Here is a 22,037-nt window from a genome sequence, read left to right on the forward strand (position 1 = left end):
CTGTCTTTTTGCTTTTTTTTAAATTAATTCTTTATTTTTTTTAAGCAAGTAACTTAATCTAAAAACCAGCATCACTGTTGACAGCAATGCTATTCCAGAAGCAGGATGCCCAGCCTTTGGCAAGGCAGCACCTCTCTTTAATGCCACAGCCAACATTACCAAGCTATAAAATCCCACTTACCTGCCAGCCTGTGCAACCTGGGAACTGAAATCCCCTCTGGAAAGGCCACTGGGTAGACACATCACTGACATACAGGTCTTTCAGCAAGGAGCTCTTGTGCACACATATGTTTCAGCCCAATTAATTAGTGAGTGCCATCTCTCACTTAACTTTAGAGGGTGAGAGTTGAAGGTGTCCAATACTGATGCCCTTCCACATAAATGTAATGTACGTACGAGATGAAGAAGACAATCTTTGCAGGATCACTCATGCTAACCACATGGAACTCCACATGATTACACATTTATGCAGTTTACATCAGAAATGGAGCAAGACGGGAGATATGACACCTGTCCCACTATTCCCCCACAGCAGAAAAGGTTTCTGGGCAGCTCTATGATATAGAAGTTTGGCAGTGGTGAGAGGGCACTGCTAGGAGCCAGGGCCACTGAGAGGTCTCTGCGCTCAGCAGGTTCCCAAGAATCTTTGCAAATGTCTCACTGTCTGGTATTTTTCATTGCCAAAAATTCACTTGGACACTGACAGAAGAATGGAGAAAATTTGTTTTTCTTCCATTAGGTGGCACCCTCCCTGTCATTCATTAATTTTCTATTAGCATTAATTATCTCTTTCCAAGCTTGATTACCAGTTATTTTTAGAAAATAATGCCAGGCAGCACCACAAAAGGATAAAGAGAGGCCTTTCAGCTTGACTCTTCTGACAATGCTTTCTGAAGGATTATGACTGAGTTTACATCTATTATAATCCAAATGATTTTTAATGCATTAACCTCCAGGACAACTTATTTGTTAGGATTCTGCAAACAGCAGTGCTATATGGAAGCAATGCTACCCTGCATTTTGCTGGATGGCAACACGATGACAAGCTTATCAAGTGCCTAGAGCCTCTTTTTTCAGTGCTTGTTGCAATTATAATCACAATAAACATATTAATAGCCATTATAAACATTTCTTACATGGTTTATTGAGGAATAGATAGGTGGGAGTGGTAGGTGGAATTTAGGTCAGAGAACTTAATTATCTGTGCAGAAATGTAGTCAGAAGAAAAGTGTTAACACAATCCTATGACAGCTGTGGGCAGTTTAACAACATTAGGTGGTCAGGGTCTCTTTTTCATAGTTCAGAGAACACCTTATCCTATGGTAGCATAGTCAGGTGCGACACTCTAGTGATGTAAAACACAAATTTAAACACCAACCTACACCTTTGAGGACTCATCCCCAGTGCAGCTATAGGCAGACCACTCACTGTATGAAGCAGTTGGCTGAGTCAGGGTAAGCTTTTGTGTAGTGACAACATTTGTAGAGGGCTCATCTCTGCATTGTATGATTGAAGCAGGACGCATGTGTTCATGCTTCTAACCCACCACATCAATCAAAACATCAATACATTTTGTCCAGAATAAATATTTATGCAAGGTAAGAATGAGAGCAAAGCACTTATAAATGGATAATTACACTTTTTTTTTTCTTTCTTAAAATAATAACAACAACAACAAAATCCTATGGTAAGGAAAATGGTATTGAAAAGGACTAACTGATCAACTATTGAAAAAGCCAAAATCTCACTGTGGCCACAACTGACAGCTTGATTAGTGTTGTTTTCAAGGTTCTGAGAAATACCTTAGCAGGGTGTGAGAGAAAAAGCATCAATAATTCAAGGACTACATACAGATCTCATAGTCAGTTAAAGGAACATCACAGTCTTAGAAAATAATGGTATTTGCTCTCCAATATGTAAACAAATGCCACAGGATATACTTATCTTAAGTCAAGGGAATGAGCATTTCAATGTCTAGGTGGACATAGCAACACTGCCTCCCAGAAAGAGGGCTGCTGCTACAGCCCAGCCAGACTTTCTCTGCTTCATGGGTTCCTTGCACTTTGAAATGGAGGCAGCTCCACACGCCCACTTCAATCACACACACACATACCCATTAGATCACAGTATGCTCCCAAACTCACCATCGAATTCATGGCAAAGTGATTGTGCTGTGTCTGCAGGTCAAGGGCATGTTGGTAGCTCACGCCGATCTCCGTGTGACTCTGCAGAAACAATTCTTTGTTGTGGCTGATCCAATCAAACATCTAGAAGTATTCACACAGGACAGAGAAAAAGAGTATTAGAGAGGAATGAAAAAAAAAATCAAGACTACACAGAATATAAAACCTCACAGTTCTGAGACAGATTTATATGTAACATGGACAAAAAACCCTCACCAACTCATCTGTATAGTTTCATAAGATCATAAAGATTGGAAAAGATGTACAAGATAATCTAGACAAATTGTCAGCACATCTCTACTAAACACGGACCCAACATTATTATTCCTAGCACTGAACTCTACAACAAAACAACACTCCTTAGCATCGAGGACCACCCCACCACCTCTCCTTGCTTGCCTGTCCCTTCAGAAATGTTCCTTATCAAGCTAAGCTTCTCAAGCAATGGCCACGTTTAAGTTGTCACCATATGAACAAAATGATAGGTTGGGAAACATAATTCATTAAGCATATTCCTCAGTAAACTAATGCAGGAGTCTTTTCCTATACATAATAGTCATTTAATATATAGAAAGATGGCAGCAGAGGGACCTAAATCAGAGGTTGTTTCATTTACCAAGGATCTTAACAGTTCATAAAATACCCTAAATCCAGAAATGGACCAAAAACGTCATAAATATTATTGATGGGTTTTTCTCACCCCGTTTTCTTTAGTCCATACATAAAATTTTCCAAATGTTGTATCCAAATAGCAAGTTGACTTCCTACTCTTATATTTCCTAGATCTTTCCAGTTCTAGTGCCAAAAAGCACTCTATCTTCCACTTATTATTCTTGGGATGAAGAGGGAAAAAAATGTATTTTATTAATATCTATAAAGAGTACACATTTCAACTTCTTCCGCTTCCAAATGTATTTCCAAGCAAAATGGATAGTTCAGTACTTCAGACAGAAATATGTTGAATAAAGCTGATGAAACTCATTCCTTATTTTGTAGCACTTCAATGTAACACTTCTATCTCTTGCATGTTCATTAGTTATAAGTTGTCATAAGTCAGCTTGGAGATGGTGTGTTTGTGCTTTGGCTTCTTCTGAGTTGCGTTGAGATTAAACATTTCCCAAGTAGGAACCATTCATTCTTTATGCCTTACTAAAGCCGTGCAGGCACTATAATCTTGTAACAAACATTCTCTATTACAGAACCCCTTCAAACTTCGCTCACTCATGCTGCCTCCATCTCCATCCCAGCAAACTGGTGACCTGTCCATTGATAAGAACTCTGTCACAATCAAAAAACAACAACCCACTGCTTATTAAAATTCATTAATATAGAGGCAGTGAAAGTCTGGCCAATACAGTCTCAGATATTAAAGAAAGCGTTTTCATGTGTGAATGTAAGACATACATTTTTTAAGCAGCCATCAAAAGATCAGTCTAAATCCTTGTTATAACATCACTGCATTCTCCAGTCAGTAGCTGTTTTTTCCTTCAGCACTAAAGAACAGATTTTGACCTCCGACAGCTGAAGAGCACTGCTCTGGCACTGCACTTTGCAATAGCTTCTCAGGGTCCATTATCCTTTCCCTAAAGAGAAGGTGATACCAAGAACAGAGAAAAGGCCTGCATGGGTCACCTTAGACTCCTGCTATAAACTCAGCATTTTGTGCTGTGCACTCAACTCAGCACAGCAGTGTATTGCTCTGTGCAGGGGATTTGCAGCAATAATACTGAATATTCCCTTTATTAGGAAGAAAATAAACATAGCAAGCACTTCAGCACCACTGGACATGCTGCACTGACATGGTCCCAAAAATCTGTCACTTTTGCCTGACTTCTTAAACTTTTATTTATGAAAATACACTTGAAACTACAGAGTCTGTGCTATTTCGAATTTCATGTTAATGAGTATTCTTAAAGGGCAAATTTGATTCAAGTTACAATGATGCAAAATCAAACCAACATCCTCGGCTTGGCCATTTTCTGATTTGTACCAGTGGAGATGATCAAAATTAGGCCTACCACCCTTTTTTTCCTGACAACATAAATAAGATTTTATGCAACAATGAGATCAGAAGTTCCAAATATTACTGCCAATTAAACAGAATGAAACAATCTACTTTAACCTGAAGAGCAAGCTGGAGCTTTTTCCATTGGATTCCTTTTCCCCACTTTGTTAAAATTTAATAAGAAAAAAACACAAAAAATAATTTGCCAATTTGTGGTCTTAAATATATATATATAATAAAATAAGCCATAAAATAAGAAGAACTGTGCTGCTAAGTAATTTATGTCCCAACAAGATTTTACATCTCTACTTAGGAATAAACACAGGCTTCTTCTAAGTAGATATATGTTCAATCTGAATATTTCTTAATGTTTTTAACAATCTGAAGACCTACAGGGAGAAGGAAATTGGCAGCAATCCACTGAAAATAAATAGTAAATCTAATATTTTATGCTTAGCGAGGCCAAATTGGGAAGTTTTTAGAACAAGTAATTTAAACTAAGTATCTATTATTCTGCGGATAAGGAGCATTTCCTCCATCTAATCTATGCACATATTATTGGATGAGAAAGTAGGTTACGTTAAACCATGCCTCTGCCCTTTAAAGTGCAATAATAGATTATAAAGGAAAACACAACAAAAGTTAGAAGACGATTAATCATTTTGTCTAGTTTAGTCAACTTGAATACATGCCAGCAGTTGAAAGGAATTTTGAGCAATGCATGATGATCATAGAATCATTAAGGTTGGTAGAGACAATGAAGACTATCAAGACTAGACATCACTCCATCCCCACCATGGCCTCTGACCATGTTTCTCAGTGCCACATCTCCACAGTCTACCTCCAGACTATCCTATGTCTCTAGCAAACTATCCCCAACCAATGCTGTCCAAATCTCTCCCTTTAATTGTTTCAAACTTTTCTGACTTGAAAGCTCGGAAAGTAAGAGTTGCTTCATGTGGTTTGAAGCAGGAAGAAAATGAAGCAAGATACCCAGGAATGAGTGCAGAAAAAAAAAAAAAGGCAGATTCGTCATGATCTAAAGTAAGGTTAGTGATTCTTTGCTCAGTAAAAAAAAAAAAAAAAAAAAAAAAAAGAATAATAAGCAGTTTTCCCCATCACTCTTACTTGAAGCACTAGTCATGGCTTTGCAAAACTGCAAGCACATCTACTAACATCTACTAACTTATGCAATACATCACTGTATCTGAAATACCCAAATAATTGCAAGATAAACTGGTACCTCTGCATGGCTTAGGCCATTGCTGTGTGGAAATACTAGCCTGGTGCCCAAAACCAGAGCAGCTTGGGCACAGTATTACTTTGATTTGTCTATTGCTTTTGTTGCCAGGGCTTGTTCATTCAGAGACTTCCCACGCATTTCTGTTTAATGCTCACTGAATTGTAGACATCTTTCAAGTACGGTGAAGAATGGATTCGGTTTTCTTTATTGTCCATCTATAGCAATAAGGAAAACTTTGTTCTTTCACTCTCCTAATCAAGGATGCACAGGAATGATAAGTACCACACAGTCCCACAGACCACAGGATTTACTTAACAAACATGGGATTTAAATAAGTAAATAATGAGGTTGTTTGCTTGTGAGATCTAACAATTGTGTTTTCAAACTTTTCCCTTCAACCGCAAAGTCTATAAATGGACCAAAATAAAATGAGTTTATCATGATAATAAAAGTGGAAGCTGAGGCTCTGTGAATATAACAGATGCTTGCAGTGAAGTTATGAGAGCTGGTAATGTGTGGCTGGTGGATTCAGTACAAATGCCCGACAGCACTGTCTGTCCTGCCCATATTACTAGCAATATTTCCTGAAAGCTTTCTAGTTAAACTTGTTTTCCACACAAAAAGCATTGATGCTTCCTGTGTTCCTGAAATGACTGAGTTGGTCAGTTTGCTTAATTAAAGCACACCATTAAGAATGTGAGTGTGGCAAAGACCCAACAATTGCTATTTTACTCAACTCTGCAAAGACTTCTCCAGTAACAAGGGCCTAATGGGCTCCTGGAAAAGTGTTCAACATCCTTTGATAAGTTAGTTTCCCTGTCAAAGGAATGAGTTTTTAATGCAGTAAACAGCTGAATCTAGAGAATGTGCCCTGCGAGATCAGTTTAGACCAGACACAGTGTCTCAGCTACCTGATGTTTTCCATGTCATTTAATGTTCCTAAACAGTGTTATGATCAATGGATTTCAACTCATTCATTTAGAAAGTGTTCTTATGAGCCTAGCCAATTGATCATCATGAAGTGAATAAATCTTTAGTTATTCCTTTGACCAGGCTCTGAGCACCTGATCCAGCTGTGGGTGTCCCTGTTCATTGCTAGGGAGTTGGATGAGATGGCTTATAAAGGTCCCCTCCAACTCAAACGATTTTATGACTTGCTTCCTAGTTGGAGTGGTATAGACTGCCAGCAAGCCAATTCTTCTCTTAAGTCTGCTAATCATTTCTACAGTCATGAATTCACACTAAACAGGAACACAGGATCACTTAAGGCTCACATACCAACAGTACTCAATGTCTCCCTGCTTGGCACTTCTCTGCACTGCTGTAGATAACCTGGAGACCCATTAAGCTGTTAGAGTTTTCCAGTGACTGAGTAGCTGAGTGCAGGACTTAAGCACACTTAAAACAGAAGATAAACTTCCAGTGTGATAATCTCTTGCAATCCCTGTCTCTAACAATACATAAAGGAAAGAGAATGCATATGCTGACAAACATTAAACACTAAACAGAACACCACCCTACATTTAACTCAAGTATTAGAGAGTCAGAAGAGCCAAGAATGGTCCAGGGGATCTTCTAAAGCTTTACTGAAGCATCTACCCCAGGCATCATTAATGATTATACATGCACCAGTAACTACTGCACACAGTCTTGGGGACACTTCCCTGAGAGTTAGGATACCAGATTCTATCTCTAGCTTCAGTTGTGCTGGCAACAATGAGTTCTTAACCTCACATTTTTTCATCAGGTTGATGAGTTACTGGAAAACCCAGGTTAAGTGTTAGATTAAACAGCAGGTCATCAGATGGTCACAAATAAGACCTATGGAGAAAGAAGGGGACCTCATATTTTCCCTGCATTTGTAACATCTGGCAGGCTAGTGAGAACAGTGCAAGAACAGCTGTTTGGGAACAGAGAAGAAACACTCGGATACAGAACAGCATGTCTGCAGATTGTGTGCTGTCCTGCCCTACCTCATATAAAATGAGATTTATTATATTTCAAATAATAACCTCTGCTCTCCAGCTTTTGCCAGAGCTCACTGAGGAACATTTGTAAAAGGAGCAATGTACCACACCTCAGCTCCTCCTGTAAGAAGGAGAATCGGAAAGATTCTGCCTCCATTACTGCATTAAGAGTAGTTCATACACATTTGTTTTTACATCAAAATTGTCCTTTATATTAAAAAATTCTCCTTCCATGCATTAAACCTTTTCCACTGTGATCAGAGAAGGGCAGTATTCTCCCCTGTTTTTGTTCACTTTAAATAGAGAGAACAAATCCCACTCTTAGCCTTTCCTCAGAAGATCCTCTCGCTGCATTTGTTTATGGTCATCTTCTGATGCAAGGTAAGGTACTAACAGGATGTGTTTTTTTTCCAATGGAAATAGTCCAGTTGGCGCTATCTAGGCTTACCTGTGCAGTGCTCCTGGCCTCAGTTTCGGAAAAAAACATCAACACCAACTGACTGCCTTTTAGTCTTGGTCACCTCCTGCATAAGTGTTGCCAAAGAACAACTCAACAACTCGAGAACAACTAAAGCTATGTTCCAAATGAGAAGAACAAAATCAAGAGCATTCAGAAAAAAATACAAGCAGAGTTTAATAAACTCCAGTCAGTCTCACATGTAAAACAACAGGCATATAAATATTCTCACACTATGATTCCATATGCTGCTAACAAAGAAAAAAACATGCTGCTAATCTCAAAAAATTAAAAATAAAAGTGCCTGTATTTGAGTAAAGGACTGATTAATTACATGCTGCACGGAAACCAAATAACATACTCCACTATTACAGAGCTTTTTGATCTTTTTCCAGTTTGTAAACATTGTAAAGTTTTTCAAGGCAAATGCTTAGCAAATCAATATCTGTGAGCAATAAATCCACTGTGAGAAACTACTGGAGATTAGCCTGCACTGTTTATTAGAGAAACATCTATATATGAGTTCATGTGAATTTTGGATTCTCAAAATTACTCAGCCAGTGTTAAATTGACTAATCTACAACAGAAAATGGAAAGTTCCATTCCAAGGCCATTTAAGGCTAAGCAAGTTCATTTTCATATGCTTCCACAACATAAACAAAGAAATAACGCACACAGAGAGAAGTAACTGCCAGAACCACTGTCTTGAGTTCATAAAGTTTCCATCTACAGGGTCTATGCCTACATCATTAAGTGAATTCACAACAATTCAATTAAAGATAAATCAAGTCACATTCCTCGTATCTTCTGCAACTGAATTTAACCAGTATTTGATTGAAAAAGGAGTACCATGCAACATATGTCTGGCACGTACACAACCTATAATGATGCAGAGGGGGGCAGTCCAGCAAAGATTTATATCAGCTACCTTTGTGAAAGACAAGTAATCAGAAGTGTTCCTTAGTGACTCCAAAGTAGGGTCTTACAGTTCAGTCAGAACAGGCTATGCCTAGTCCTCCTGTACATCTGGTAAAGGCTAAGAATCATGCAACATGAAAGGAGTTGTTAGTCTTCCACTGCAAAAGAATCAACACTCCAATAAGCCATCCCCTTTACCTGGAAGACTGGTAAAGCTGAGATGTAATAGAGCTCGTGGCTGATGGGCACGGTTTGGAAAGGCCCAGGTGAAGCTGACTATGCCCATTAGTAATTAATTAATGACACTGATGTGCATTAGTAATGCAAGCCTGTTGAGAAGACAGGCTACTAGAAGAATGGGCCATTTCTCAGGAGGACTGTGCTGGCCCAGAATAATTTTTGGACAATTTCTGATGAAAGTCTTGCTGAAAGCTACTTCTACGGACAAAAAAAAATCTCATCAATGAAATTTCTATTAAAAAAATTAAAGAAGTCTTGATGAAATCAAAATGCTTGAAGGTTTAAAATAGCACTCAGCATACTTCTAAGTGCTTTGCTAAATCAGGGCCTAAATGCAGAGTTATGTTTGTCTCTGGTTTACAGGCAGTGAAGGACACGCCAATATTTCCACCACATCGTTCTTTTTCACATGTGTTCAGAATGGTGACAGCCAGGGCAAACTGGTATCCTGCCAATAGGGCCAGTTTACACCAGCTGAAGATTCAGACCTACAGCTGTATTTGTGTAATCTCAATGCTGCATAAACACAGTTTTTCCATTATAAATATCTATATATGTGATTCATAGAATACAGTAAGCTTAAGCTACGGCAAGTTAAATTATTCCAGACAATAGGCACAACTGTCATCATGTGTACTAATGGTAGAGCACCATTTCTAACACACTCTTGCCGAGTTTTCCTACCAAATATCAGTGGAAGAGATACGCGTTTTTCTCCTGACAGATACCAAGCCACAGTCATGCACAAGTAAGGCATGAGATTCTTATAAAGCTGACTAGAGGAGCAATAATTTTACTGCTGAAGATGGGAGAAAATTACAGATACTGAATATGTAAATATGACTAAACTGGGTGTATATCATGCATCTATGTATTTGCATCACTTTTTAGAACTGATGTGCCTTTCCATCACATGAAGAGGCACCAAACGCTTAGGCATTCTTGGAAAGAATTTTCTGTTCCTTAGAATTGAAACTGTCTTTCCCCGGAATACATCATCTGCAGAAAATGGCTTGCTACCTAGGTGCAAATTAATGCACTGGCTGGATAGGAAATGTAATACTGAAAGAGAAAAATAAACAGCATTCAGATGAACAGAAAAAAAACCAACAGTATACATTATGAAGAGATCAGAGTGGGTCCCCCAGATGTGGAAATCTTCCTACCAATGTTCTGCATCTGGGAAATACTTAATAAACACAACTCAGGTGAAAAAGATGTATGAGCTGAGTGACTTTATAGGCTGTGGTTCTACTCCCTGCATCACGTGTGACATTCTTGTAACTCCAAATAGCTGCCACTACAATCAGAACAGCCAGCCAGATGTTTAAGACTTTGCATCAGAAGCATGGCATTTCCTTTACAGAAGTGCCCGTGTCTAAGGCCCAGGGAAGAGGAGGCTGTGAGATCTTCCACCAGATATGATTCTTAAAACAGGGGAAACTGAGACTGTTTGTCGGTGTTCTGCCTTGGCCTTTAGACACAATTACTGAGATCAAACATTTGTATTGATGCCCAATAAAGTAAGTGAAATTTCTCAAGTTGAAACTGCTTTTGCTTGCAACATCTTTTCAGTGGCTGTGTAAGAATAAGGCACCCAGCACTGCGAGTGACCTTGCAATACAAGAAAACATTTCTGAATTCATTTCCATATTGTATATGTTTACAAGAAGAAAATCCAGAGCAACCTGGTTTAAAATGACACTGATGATTCTGGAAACTATCCACAGACCACGGTCCTAATTTCACCTCTTCAGTCATCACCAACTCCTGAGGATGCAGCCTCTTGGCTGCACACCCACCACCATATGTTCCCTACAAATAGATATGGTGGCTAATCTACAATATACTTTCAAGGATCCCAAGTTCTTCCAAGCATGGGCTATTTAAAGCATTTTACCCAGGCCAGAAAGATATTCATTTAATTATAATCACATATGAACATCTAAAAGATGCTTCACAGTAGTCTGTTAACCTCATGCATGGTGTAACTGCATTATTTCCTGACTTCCAGACTCTTAGTAACCAACTTTCTTCAGATTCAAAGCAGTAAATAAAAAAGCTGCTTTCTTTTTTTTTGTCCTATATACATTGGCTTCCTCTCTTTTTCTATATGCGTAGTCTTCCTTGCCTTTTAGAGCATTAGGGTTTTCTTGCCTTCATTAGTTAAAGAAAAACTTCTTGGTTATAATATCCTCCATTTGTACTTAAAAATGAGTCTTAAGTCTGTACTCATATGCCAAAACTCTTTCTCTTGCCATAGTGATTAGGAGAGCATTTTTGTGCCTCCCAGTGGTGCCAAGACAGAGACGCTGAAACAGCCTCAAAATGCTCTATATCAAATTTGGCAACAGAAATTAAAGAGGAAATTTGTGGGGGGAAAAAAAAAAAAAAAAGAAAAAAAAAAAGAAAAAAAAATTCTATCAGAACATACTGCCTCCAATTATTTTTGGATCCATTCTAATGTTCATGGAGGAAGCAAGAGGAATAGCAACTGCATATCCAATGTCAGCAGCAGGAAACTACAAATAGTACAGCACACCATGTTCCAGTTCCAGCAGCAGCAGCTTCAGAGCTGTTTCCTTACAGTGAGGCACGGATGCACGGTGAGGTGATTGCTGCCAGTTATGAAACAAAGCAGGAACTACGCCATCACATGGCTAATGTTCTGCTCTCTTGTTCTGAAAGGTCACAGTCGTGCTGGATGAACCACTATAGTAAATGCTATAGACTGCTACATCTGTGTCACAAGGTGCACTTAGCACGAAGGAAGTGCGCAGGCCTTCCTCATCCCTAGCTGTGCACTGAAGACCATGAGTTATTGTTTTTATATTCTCATCACAAAGATCGAGTCCATTTCCAAGTGCTGTGAAGGCAGCTTGTAAGTAAAAACAACACAGATTTTTTTTGCACAGGGCAGGATGAATTAACACAAAAAGATGAAAAGCACTGAAATCTCTATTTCACACATCAGATCAGGACTCCCACTTTAGGACAGCACTCCAGTGTGACAGGAGAGAAGGCAGTTAATACCTGTGGTTTTTAATTCCCTGTTTTTTGCTTTGAACCTTGCATTCCTTGTACTTTCATTGTGCTCCAAAGCTGATCCAGCTCAGCAGTAACTAGTCTCTCTCAGATGTTTGCCCCTCTCAATGGGCAGCTGTCCTTATCTAAGAAATCAGCACCACAAATGCCTTCAGAACATTCTTACGCTCTTTGCTTGTGGAGGCTGAACTTGATCCTGCTGTGGAAAAGAAGGTTGTATCCTCTGATCTGTCAAACCAGCAACAGACTCACTGCAGCAGAAGCAGAAATACCCATCAGGCTCCAAAAGGTGTAATGTCCCTTACTGCATAAGGACGGAAATGATGGTTGCAATGTTCACCATTAGAACAACTTCCACCGGGAAGATTGCTGATGAATATTTATCTAATTACCTCTACTGCTCCGCTCAGCAGGCAAGGCAACCCCAAACCTTTCAAAACCTCCTCAAACCAGATGGCAAAAATGGGTTGGTAGCTGCTTTCAGTTGTAGGAGTCGCACAACGCAGTTGGTGCGTACTTGTGAATTCACACTGTTGTTATTAGTTTTGTCCCCAGACTTTCTACTGGTGGATAGAAGGGCAGAAAAAAAAAATGTTCATAGTGCAGTTGGTTTACAGAAGAAGACCCCCTATGTCTTTTCCTGATAGTAAAGAAAATAGCAGGATTGAGACTCAACACTGTGAAAGAGCTGGAAGCTCCTTTGGAACATCATTAATAAAGAAGACATTTTGATTTTACCATCCAATTAGCACAAATGAGCTCTGTTTGCACTTTGAGGGAAGTTAAAAACTTCTATAATGATGTCCTGATCTTGCAAAATCTGTTCTTTCCTACAGATATCAAGGACAGGATCTTATTAAGCGTGACCAGCAGTGGTCAAAGTAATGAACAGTTCCCACAGAGCCCCCCACGATTACTTCCCACTCCAGCAACTCATTGCTTTAGACTGGGGGCAATAAATGGAGGATGGCATCAGCAACCTGCCAGAAGTCTACTTCATATTAAACAGAGCAGATGTCAGCTAGATACATCTTTAATTCAGAGCTATAGCCTGCAAGGATTGCAAGTCCCAGCATGCATGTTTCTGCACGGAGACATACAGGCTACACAGGATTCATCTTTCTTTTATAGATGAAGGTCTGTGAAAATGATTTATCCTGAATAGATATTTCCTCGTGGTTCCCTAACGATTCTTTCGTGTCCATGACTTGGTGAGGGTGACTGCAGATCACATACAGCTTAGTTGCACCCTCAGAGCCTGCTAAAGTGGAAGGTGTCAATCCCACTCCAAAATCCATTTGGCACATGACATCTATGCTCACAGCATCACACGGGACTGTCAACACACACTCTGTGTGCAACCATCCCTTGTTAGGTGTTACTGGAGACAATCTTTTTTTTTCTAAAATGTGTGATACAATTAAAGAAAAGTGATTAAAGTTGGCATAGGTTAATTTTGGGAAACACCGAATTTTAAGAACAGATATACAGGCTCTCCCTTTGATATCAGCTTCCTGCATTGGTCCTTTGTCCTTGATGTTATTAGAAATGTTTTACGTAAGACATCATAAATGAAATAGCACATTCCCGGTACTATATTAAAGCAATTCAAAGCATGTGTGCATATATATGTGTACTCAGTAGGAATGCTCCCATAGCTTTACATCTGCAAGGGCATTTTTCTACTAAATGTTGCAATTAAGCAATGTATGTTCATACAGACAACTACTCCTTTTCAGATCCACAAATACAGAAATCTGTACATTTCTTTTAAGGCTTAAAAATAAAACCTATTGTGTCAAGAACTTGTTCAAAATCTGTTTTTCTTCCATGAGTATTCCATGTGCAGGCAAATCAGGGTGCCCATAGTGTTGCAAATGTGCACTTACATAACTGGAATACTGCAGAGTGCACCAGCACAGACAGCTGGAAGAAGGGTCCCACTTCTCTAAGTGGGTGGCAAATCTGCCAACACAGATATCAGCAAGGCTGGTGCCAGAGACAGCAGCTACAAAAGGTGGCTACACACATTCCAAAGTAGTTTGGAAGCACGCAACTCCTGCAAATGGGGTTCTAAGAGCACACACTTTCTGTATAGCTATCAGTAGAACTTACAGAGAGTCCATGAGAGTCTTCCATTAATGCCAAAGGAAGACTGCCTGTGCTTTAAATGACTGGGCCTCTTCTTCCTTAGCAGACACCATGAGAAGACCTCAAAATGCTATCAGGTCAGGGGATGCAAATAAAACTAGCCTGAAAGTGAGTGGCTACACTTGATGAATAGAGAAGCAACTGCTTTGGGCTGAGAGGGCTGGGTATCAACAACAAGTCGAGCCCTTGTGATCTCTGAGAACTCTTTTTACGGAGCTATAGATAAGGGATTTCATCTGTGTTTAGCTTGATCACTCTTCTAACAAGGCTCCCTGCAAACACACACATCTCTACAAACACAGACTCCAGGTTTGTGCCTCTCTGAGGCAGCATCTGTACCTCAAGCCATCATCCTTTGTCTGTGCAGGCATTTAGGATGGGCTAAGAATGAAAGTAGCATGCTCCAGTCAGCCTCACACAGACTCTCAGTCAAGTGGTTCTGCAGAAGACACTAAGCTTATTGAGTCCTTTTATTAAGGAAGTCTTAGGGAGCTTACCTCAGGTCTAACAACACCCCGCATGTTCCAAATCTCCTGGAAAGCTCCTTACTGTGATGCTCACTTACTGCACTGTTGTGATATCCATGGTATAAGCACTTAGATGGAAAATCCAGGGCACGCTGAGTTCTGTAGCACGGTGTTCATGTAACTTCAATGAAATCTAAATCCTACATAAAAATCCATGGCTAATCCATGCTTATTATACCAGCATGATTATTACTGTTAACAGTTAAATACTGTTCATTCAATAACAAATCCTTTTCCAGTGAAACAGCACAGGGGCATATATATTTCTCCTTGGTGTGAAAAGCTAAGGACATGCTCTCGTTATTATCCTGATTCTGATTTTTTCCCCTCCTAATACGCCTTCACCTCAGCCCTAATTACCCACCTCCCAGAACTCACTTTGCATGAATATCACATGGCAGCTCCCTCCAACAGCTTCTCAGTACTCTCCTCACTGGTTTCCCACTCTCACTCCCTGGGACACATCTCCTTTCCAGTAATTTCTAAACCACCATTTCACACAAAATCTTTGAGCTAATTGTGTATAACACACATAGAAGAGATCAAAGAAAGCAAGTATTTCCAGCAGTGAGATGAGAGGTGAAATGATCCTTCACTGAGTGGATTTTATGTCAGTTCAAGTAGTCTGTCCCAGGTGCTGTGCCTTTCTGCATTGCACAAATCTGCAAGGGTTATTGCGACATGGTATACATAGGAAAGTTCTGCTATCCATTTATGGATCAGTTCAGAGTGTGCAGACATTGCTGAAGAAGAAAAGAAGAGATGAAAGGCTACGAGGAAGGAGGTGAAAATACTGTTGATCTTTCTAATCTTTCTAATGCTGCTTTTTCATAAAGTCAGCTAAGACACGTTTCTTAGAAATACTTCCCCCAACAGCATCACTTGACTAAAGGAGCAGTTACAATTCCTCTGCTTAATGGGCTATAATAAAATAAACTGCATCCTATTAGCTAGAAGGATCGTATCATCAGATTTGTAATGCATTTTATTACAGAATATGCAGCATCATAATTTTAGAGAGCAGTATAAAGGGAAGTAATGTACAAAACGGTTAAGGTGGATGTGTAACATGCAATCACAAACACGCTTCTCTCAAAGAACAAAATATCCATGTTTCTTACTACCACCTTCCTTTGCTTAACCCAATAGATAGTTTCCACATTCTGCATACTGTTTTTCCATCAAAATTATCCTGTGTCTTTTTAGACAACAAGCAGCTTACTCAGTTTTTATTCTTTCTGAGAAATGTAAATTAGATGCAATAGTCCTGTAATGGTGTTAGCATGGCTTAAATACTTAGGTCAGATACTCATTGGATAGTCTCCCTCACTGACTTCACCATGGAGCTAGAGGTTCTCTGTGTTCTTCTAGGTTCTGTATGGTGTTAAGTTTGACTTGGAACCAGGAACTTTATCTAGTGCTTCAGATTAACTGCAAATGAATATTCTGCTAAGCAGTGATTCCTCCTTCAGGAACCAAATGCCCTTTATTTATTTGACTACACATAAACTGAGTCAAATAGAGACAATCTGGTAGAGCAGCTCTTACTACTTCCCTTAGTTAAGCAGACCAGTCAGAGGGAAAGCCTTGAAGCAGCACTGCACATGAGCAATTTTATAACAATCTAATCTCTCTGATACTCACTAAAAACTTTCCGTCCTCCCAGATTGGTCACAAATTCTGCAAAATAGCAGTGGTGCAATAGGCAGGGCTGTGCTTTTCAAAGGAAGATTTAGTATGGATGAGGCAGAAGATTTTGAGTGCAAGCCCACTGCTTTGTTGCCCACTGAAGACTTGATGTGGCCAGTGGTTTGCCGCTAGACTTTCCACAAAGCTGGCCCTATCCAAACAAAATGTTTCTCCCACCACAAGCTTCCAGTGAAATTCACTCATTGCATTTTCCACCCCCATTGCCATTCTTTTGGAGTTTGTGTTATGAATTCCATGGGAAGGCAGGAAGGAGGAGATGGGGTACACATGACCATACAGGTTCTCCTCTGGGCCTCATTAGAGGCTGACCCCAGTCAGAAAGAACAGCCTGCTCTTTCTTTGCTCTAGTGTTACAGGTTTGCCATAGAGATCCTAGGTTTAGTCCAGCTGACAACAATGTTGTACGTATTTAATGTGGACAACATTGATTACATCATGATAACTGCTTTTCATTCACATACATGCAGGGGTAGTAAAATTGATATGGAACAAACCCAAAATGATGGGGAAATTCCTACAAAAGTAAATTTGGGTGCCAGTTACAAATGATTTCCAGAAGGGCTGGAAAGCCCAGAACGTAGGGATAATTTTCTGTCTTTTTTTGGTATTTATTCAAGCACAAAACGTGGACTCTTGCCTGAATTCTTCTCCCTGTCCAAATTTCAACCAGCTAATTAACATTTCTCGGATAGTTACAATAGTTGGATCTACGTTCATTGTGGTTTTTTGTTTTACACAGTAATCAGTTTGGACTGGACTACATTTATTCATATTACTGATTGCTAAAATATTTTCCTTGTTACCCAGTAAAAACACAGCGAAGGCTCAGCTCTAGTTTCAAAATTAGGTACATATATATGTATGTACGTGTACTCGTTTGTGAGGAATGAATTTGTCGGGCAGTGAGGGTTGGAGCTGCACTAGCAGCTGAAATGTGTTATTTATCAGCAGATCTTCACAGTCAGCACCGCACAGCATGTGAACTTCCTCGCACCACTCTGCCAAAGCTCCCCATGGCTGACCTGCCTGCTGGCTTGAGCTTCAGGGAGCTCCCAGCCTCCAGCTGGTGATTCCATCTCCGTGCCGCCTGTGCCTGTGGCGGAACCCAGCTTTGCCATTCCTTCTGCCTCAGCACAGGATAAGAAAATGCCAAAGGTCTCTCTCTCTCCCACTAGTTTGAGTGGGAGAAGCCTGGAGTGTGACTACTGCTCCCCCCTCCTTTTACTTACTGATGGAACTTCTGTAAGCTGTAATGATAAGTTTGAATGATCCATTTGTCCAACCACAGAGTGTCATTTATAAATGTTCCTACAGAGAACCTCCATGGAGAAAAAAAGTGAACTGATTTGCAGTGAACACAGTGTTTTATAAAGGAGCCTACATGAACATGCTGTGTGTTTTTCCACCTTGTGCTCCCTCCTCCCCCCCCCTTTTTTTTTCCATCGTATTTTTAAGAATTTTTCAGGCAATGAGGACAGCTGAAATTTTTAAAATGAGAGGTGTCCGGAAAATAGAAAGTCCTTATCAGGACTGCTTTCCTAAAATAACACCCAGCGAGTATACAGGATATTTTAAAAGGCCCTAAAACCTTATTTATATTCAGAATTTTATGTTGGAGTTTGAGCTTTTATGGGGTATTAGAGTTGTCATTTGATTAGCACTAAACGACATATCCAGGCTGTAGGGTGAGAGCTGTGCCTCTCCCCAGGAGACAAAGACCATCCTGGCTCTTCACACTGAACAGTAGAGGTAGAGTTCAAGTGAGCAAATGGAGGTACCAGGGAACTTTAAAATTCAATACGGACAGACTGTGGTGGATATTTGTATGGTGGAGACAGCTCTCAGTCTGGATTTTGCTCTGAACTTTTTATGAGACATGTATTTACCAGTCTCAGATGGTCAGACTGCTTCAAAGAGATCTGCAAAAGGAGAACAAGTACATTAACATTTTACCTACATACCAGTCTACCTATGCAGAATGTAAAGTAAAAGGGTCTGCAGCCTTCTCTACAGGAATGTTACAGAGAATTTCACAAACTGGAAGGATTAAAAATACTGATTTGAGAGTATAAAGCAACAGCAGAAGTAGATGAGGAAAGACGAAATGAGATGTTAAGAAAGGACAAATTAAGACTGTGTGTTAAGTTATGAGAGGTAGGTAAATGTGAGGTATCTAGAAGACCAAAATGCCAGTTTTGTCAATTGCGAACTGCTCGAGCCAGTAGGAAGAAGGCAGGAATCATGTTCTCACTGCTTCTGTCCTCACCTCAGAAGCCTCACGTACCAGCTGACTGGCCCAAACCTTACACTAAACCTCTCAGTAAGACACGCAAAGAACCCAGCTGTTACACTGCTCAGGTTTGTATCACACCAATCACACCAACCATTTATCTTTGTTTGGGAGATAGAAAGGAAAATGTATTTCAGAAACATCAACAATACAAAGTGATGCTGGGCAACAAGAACTTCATGAAAACTGATGCTATCTGAGAGCTTTCAGCTGAGAAGGTTAATAATATCAGCAAGTAATCATCATTAGGAGAACAAGAACTTCTGTTAGCAAGCACTCGTCATCTGAAAAATCCCAAAGAAACTGAAAATCCAAGCTGACTGAACTGCAGCCACCACTGGGAAGGACAGTAGAGTTGTCAGCAATCTGCTTACAGCAAGTCATGTGCAAGGAAAAAGGAGAGGAAAAAGAAATCGTAGCATTTTGAAGAAAAACTACTCTTATGCTTTCTTGAGTGGCACTACTGCAATTCTGATTTTAGAGAGACTTATCCGAATTCAAGGTTTTCCCAATAGGAGGATTGATTACACAATGATGGAGCCTTTTCAGCCACAGAATCCCTTTGAGATATTTATTAGATGCTTTGAAAACCAGTGTCCTGTGCCTTTCTCTGTGCTACTGAGAATTGTATTTGCTTCCACAATGTACCTATCCCTGACATTTAAAAATAATATTAATTTGCAATTAATATAAATGGATTAAATAGATCATACTCTACGTAATGCATTTCTTTTGCTGTCCCTCCTGGGCCCAGACAGACACGACAGTGAATGACAGGCTCATACATTAAGTGAAGATGTAGAGACTGGGGCTTGTGATTGAAATACAGACTAGATAAACAAGAATCCAAGAACTCAGTACCTTCTACTAAGAATACACTAGTTCTGTGGCCTAGAATTTCAAATGTGAAGTGAGGACTTCTCCCAAACCACCTAATGAGATGCCAAGTACTTCTGTGTTAAGAAGGAAAGACTGCCAAGATTCCAGCATGACATAGTTTTCTAAAATAAATTCACTGAAATTGGTACCTGCAAACGCTTCCAGTGGCAAAGAGCAGATGAGCAGCAGTAGTAAGGAGACTGCTTTATTGTGCATTGCTGGAATTGGAAGGGGTTGTTGTGTATGAAACCTTGTTAGGGAGCTCTGTTTCTCATCCAGTCTTTCCAACAAATGTGACAAATTTCTATGTTTTGCTTGTAGGGAACTTCCCTATCTGCTATAGGTTCCCAAATGTGTATCTTCTAAGGAAAGAGGGGATGGGGAGGTAGCTGCAGCAATACAGCACACTTGCTGAACTACAGCTTCCTAAAGCCATGATACCCATCAGCGGTTCTGCCGCTCTATGTTCTTTTGTGTACTGTATTTCATTTTGCAACAATCTATGTGCTTTCCAGGCTGATACACCACGTTACAAATGTCTAAGAATAATGAAGTCACATTGAAACCACTGTGGAATAATTTAATGTTAAATAGTTTTCCAGTAAGGTCTTGTGCTGGTGAACAGGAATCTTGGCCACTGATTCTGTGTGAGGTATGAACTGAAATGCCATCCTCCTGTGCCATTTAATGCAAAACAGCCACAGCCAGTTTTGAACCCTATCATCATTTCAGAATGCTTTCTCTTGGTCTGTTTATATGTCCAATACAAACACATTCTCAGAAAAGCAGATTAGTTTTCATCAGAAGTGATATAGACAGGTTATTCATAGATACCCTTATGCATGCTACGTCCAACAATTAGTTCAGTCAATTTGGTTTATGAGTCATACAAAGTACATCTGCTGGCAACATGAGATTTACACCTGTGATCAATACCTCATGTGGCTAATTTTAGAACAAATGGTCACAGTGCAGTTCTGATGATTTAAGTAAAAGTAAGAAGGAAATGAATGAATATTTCCTACCTTCTCAGCATCTTGCTCAAAAAGCCTGAGCTGAAAGCATTGGTCCAATTTCAATTTCCGCACATGCCACATCTGATGCAGATGCTGCCGTGTTGAGTGCAGCCTGTCTAAAAGGCTGGTAATCTTTGGCACAAGACTTTGAAAATCCGCACTACCAGGAATGCAGTTCCTACCGGAAAAACCATCACTGCACCTTATGCACTGTAATAACCTCTGACCCTCACGGTCCAGTTCTTCCACAGGAGCTTTAATCACTTTTTTCTTAAGCTGTGTGTGCTCATCAATCAGCCTCCTGGAGCCCTCAACGTCAACTGGAAACTCCTTCCTAGCCAACATTTCCTGGAGGTCCTCCAGCCTTGACAATAAATGGATGGCACTGTTGAAAAACTCTTCCAAGGAGACACGCAGCTCTATCCATTCATCGTGGTTGTAATCCAAGGATCCTTCAAACTCATCTGTCAGTTGTGATGGATCTACAAGTTTTGCCAGGCCTTCAACAGACACCATACTTGTCTAAGGAAGAGAAAGCGACAGCATTTGAATTAGTGACTGTGACCAGAAATAATGGTGCAATCCATAAATAGCATGGGAGGATTATTTTCCTCATCAATACATAATTGCAACAACAATGCAAAAGATACTGAGAACTGTGTTTAACTTTGGAGAATTAATGGACTGAAAGCATTTCTATTAATGACGCTGATTGTTTTTATTTATACAAAGACATGGCATTTACTGGAGGGATGCCTGTCCTTTTAAACCAGTCTGTCTGTCAAAAATATATCACAAGAATATTTCTGTCATAGATGACTTTAACCCAGTTGAATACTGCTGACTTCTCACCATCTCTGTTGAGTATGAGGCTGTGACTGTTTATTAAACAGGTAAATGTTATTACAGGGGTTCTGTGGCTTACTAGCATTCAGGCTAGTGGCTGTACTGCAGCAAACATTTTAGGCACTTAAACTAAAGCAGGTATTGTGAACTGCCAAAACACACAATATGCTGGCTTTTTTTTTTTTCCTCTTCCAGATCATTCCAGTTTGCTTTTGCCACAGGCAGAGCTCTTTCACATTAGTAATTTCTAATTCAATTAAGCCAAAATCAATGCAAAAGTGAAATGTCACTGAAGTATTAACAATTAAAATTTATTGCTAATAGAAAGAATGGCTCATGTATCCATGAATCATACACAATCAATGAGAGACGGTTTTAATTCATTTAGACTCGGTAATCAGAGATAAAGAAATGCATTGGGTGCCCGGAAAACAGCTTACAGTTTAAGGACTGAACAACTGATGTTTGTTCCCATCTATTTTAGGCAAATTAATATCTTTTTTTCTGAAATACAAGCATAGAGTTTCAAATGTTATTATAGATTTTCTGTGCTGTCAATT

General features: G+C 39.7%; 1 protein-coding gene across 1 annotated transcript in view; it reads right to left on the bottom strand.

Moving 5' to 3' along the window:
* Window positions 1–22,037, bottom strand: part of KALRN (kalirin RhoGEF kinase) — a 434,957-nt gene that overhangs the window by 230,663 nt on the left and 182,257 nt on the right. The window contains exons 5-6 of the mRNA XM_032445881.1: window positions 20,641–21,153; window positions 2,145–2,267 (exon numbers count right to left, since the gene is read on the bottom strand). Coding sequence (XP_032301772.1) covers window positions 2,145–2,267; window positions 20,641–21,153 — 636 coding nt within the window. The remainder of the gene's footprint in view (window positions 1–2,144; window positions 2,268–20,640; window positions 21,154–22,037) is intronic.

Source organism: Coturnix japonica, chromosome 7 (genome assembly GCF_001577835.2).
Source record: "Coturnix japonica isolate 7356 chromosome 7, Coturnix japonica 2.1, whole genome shotgun sequence".
NCBI lineage: Eukaryota > Metazoa > Chordata > Aves > Galliformes > Phasianidae > Coturnix > Coturnix japonica.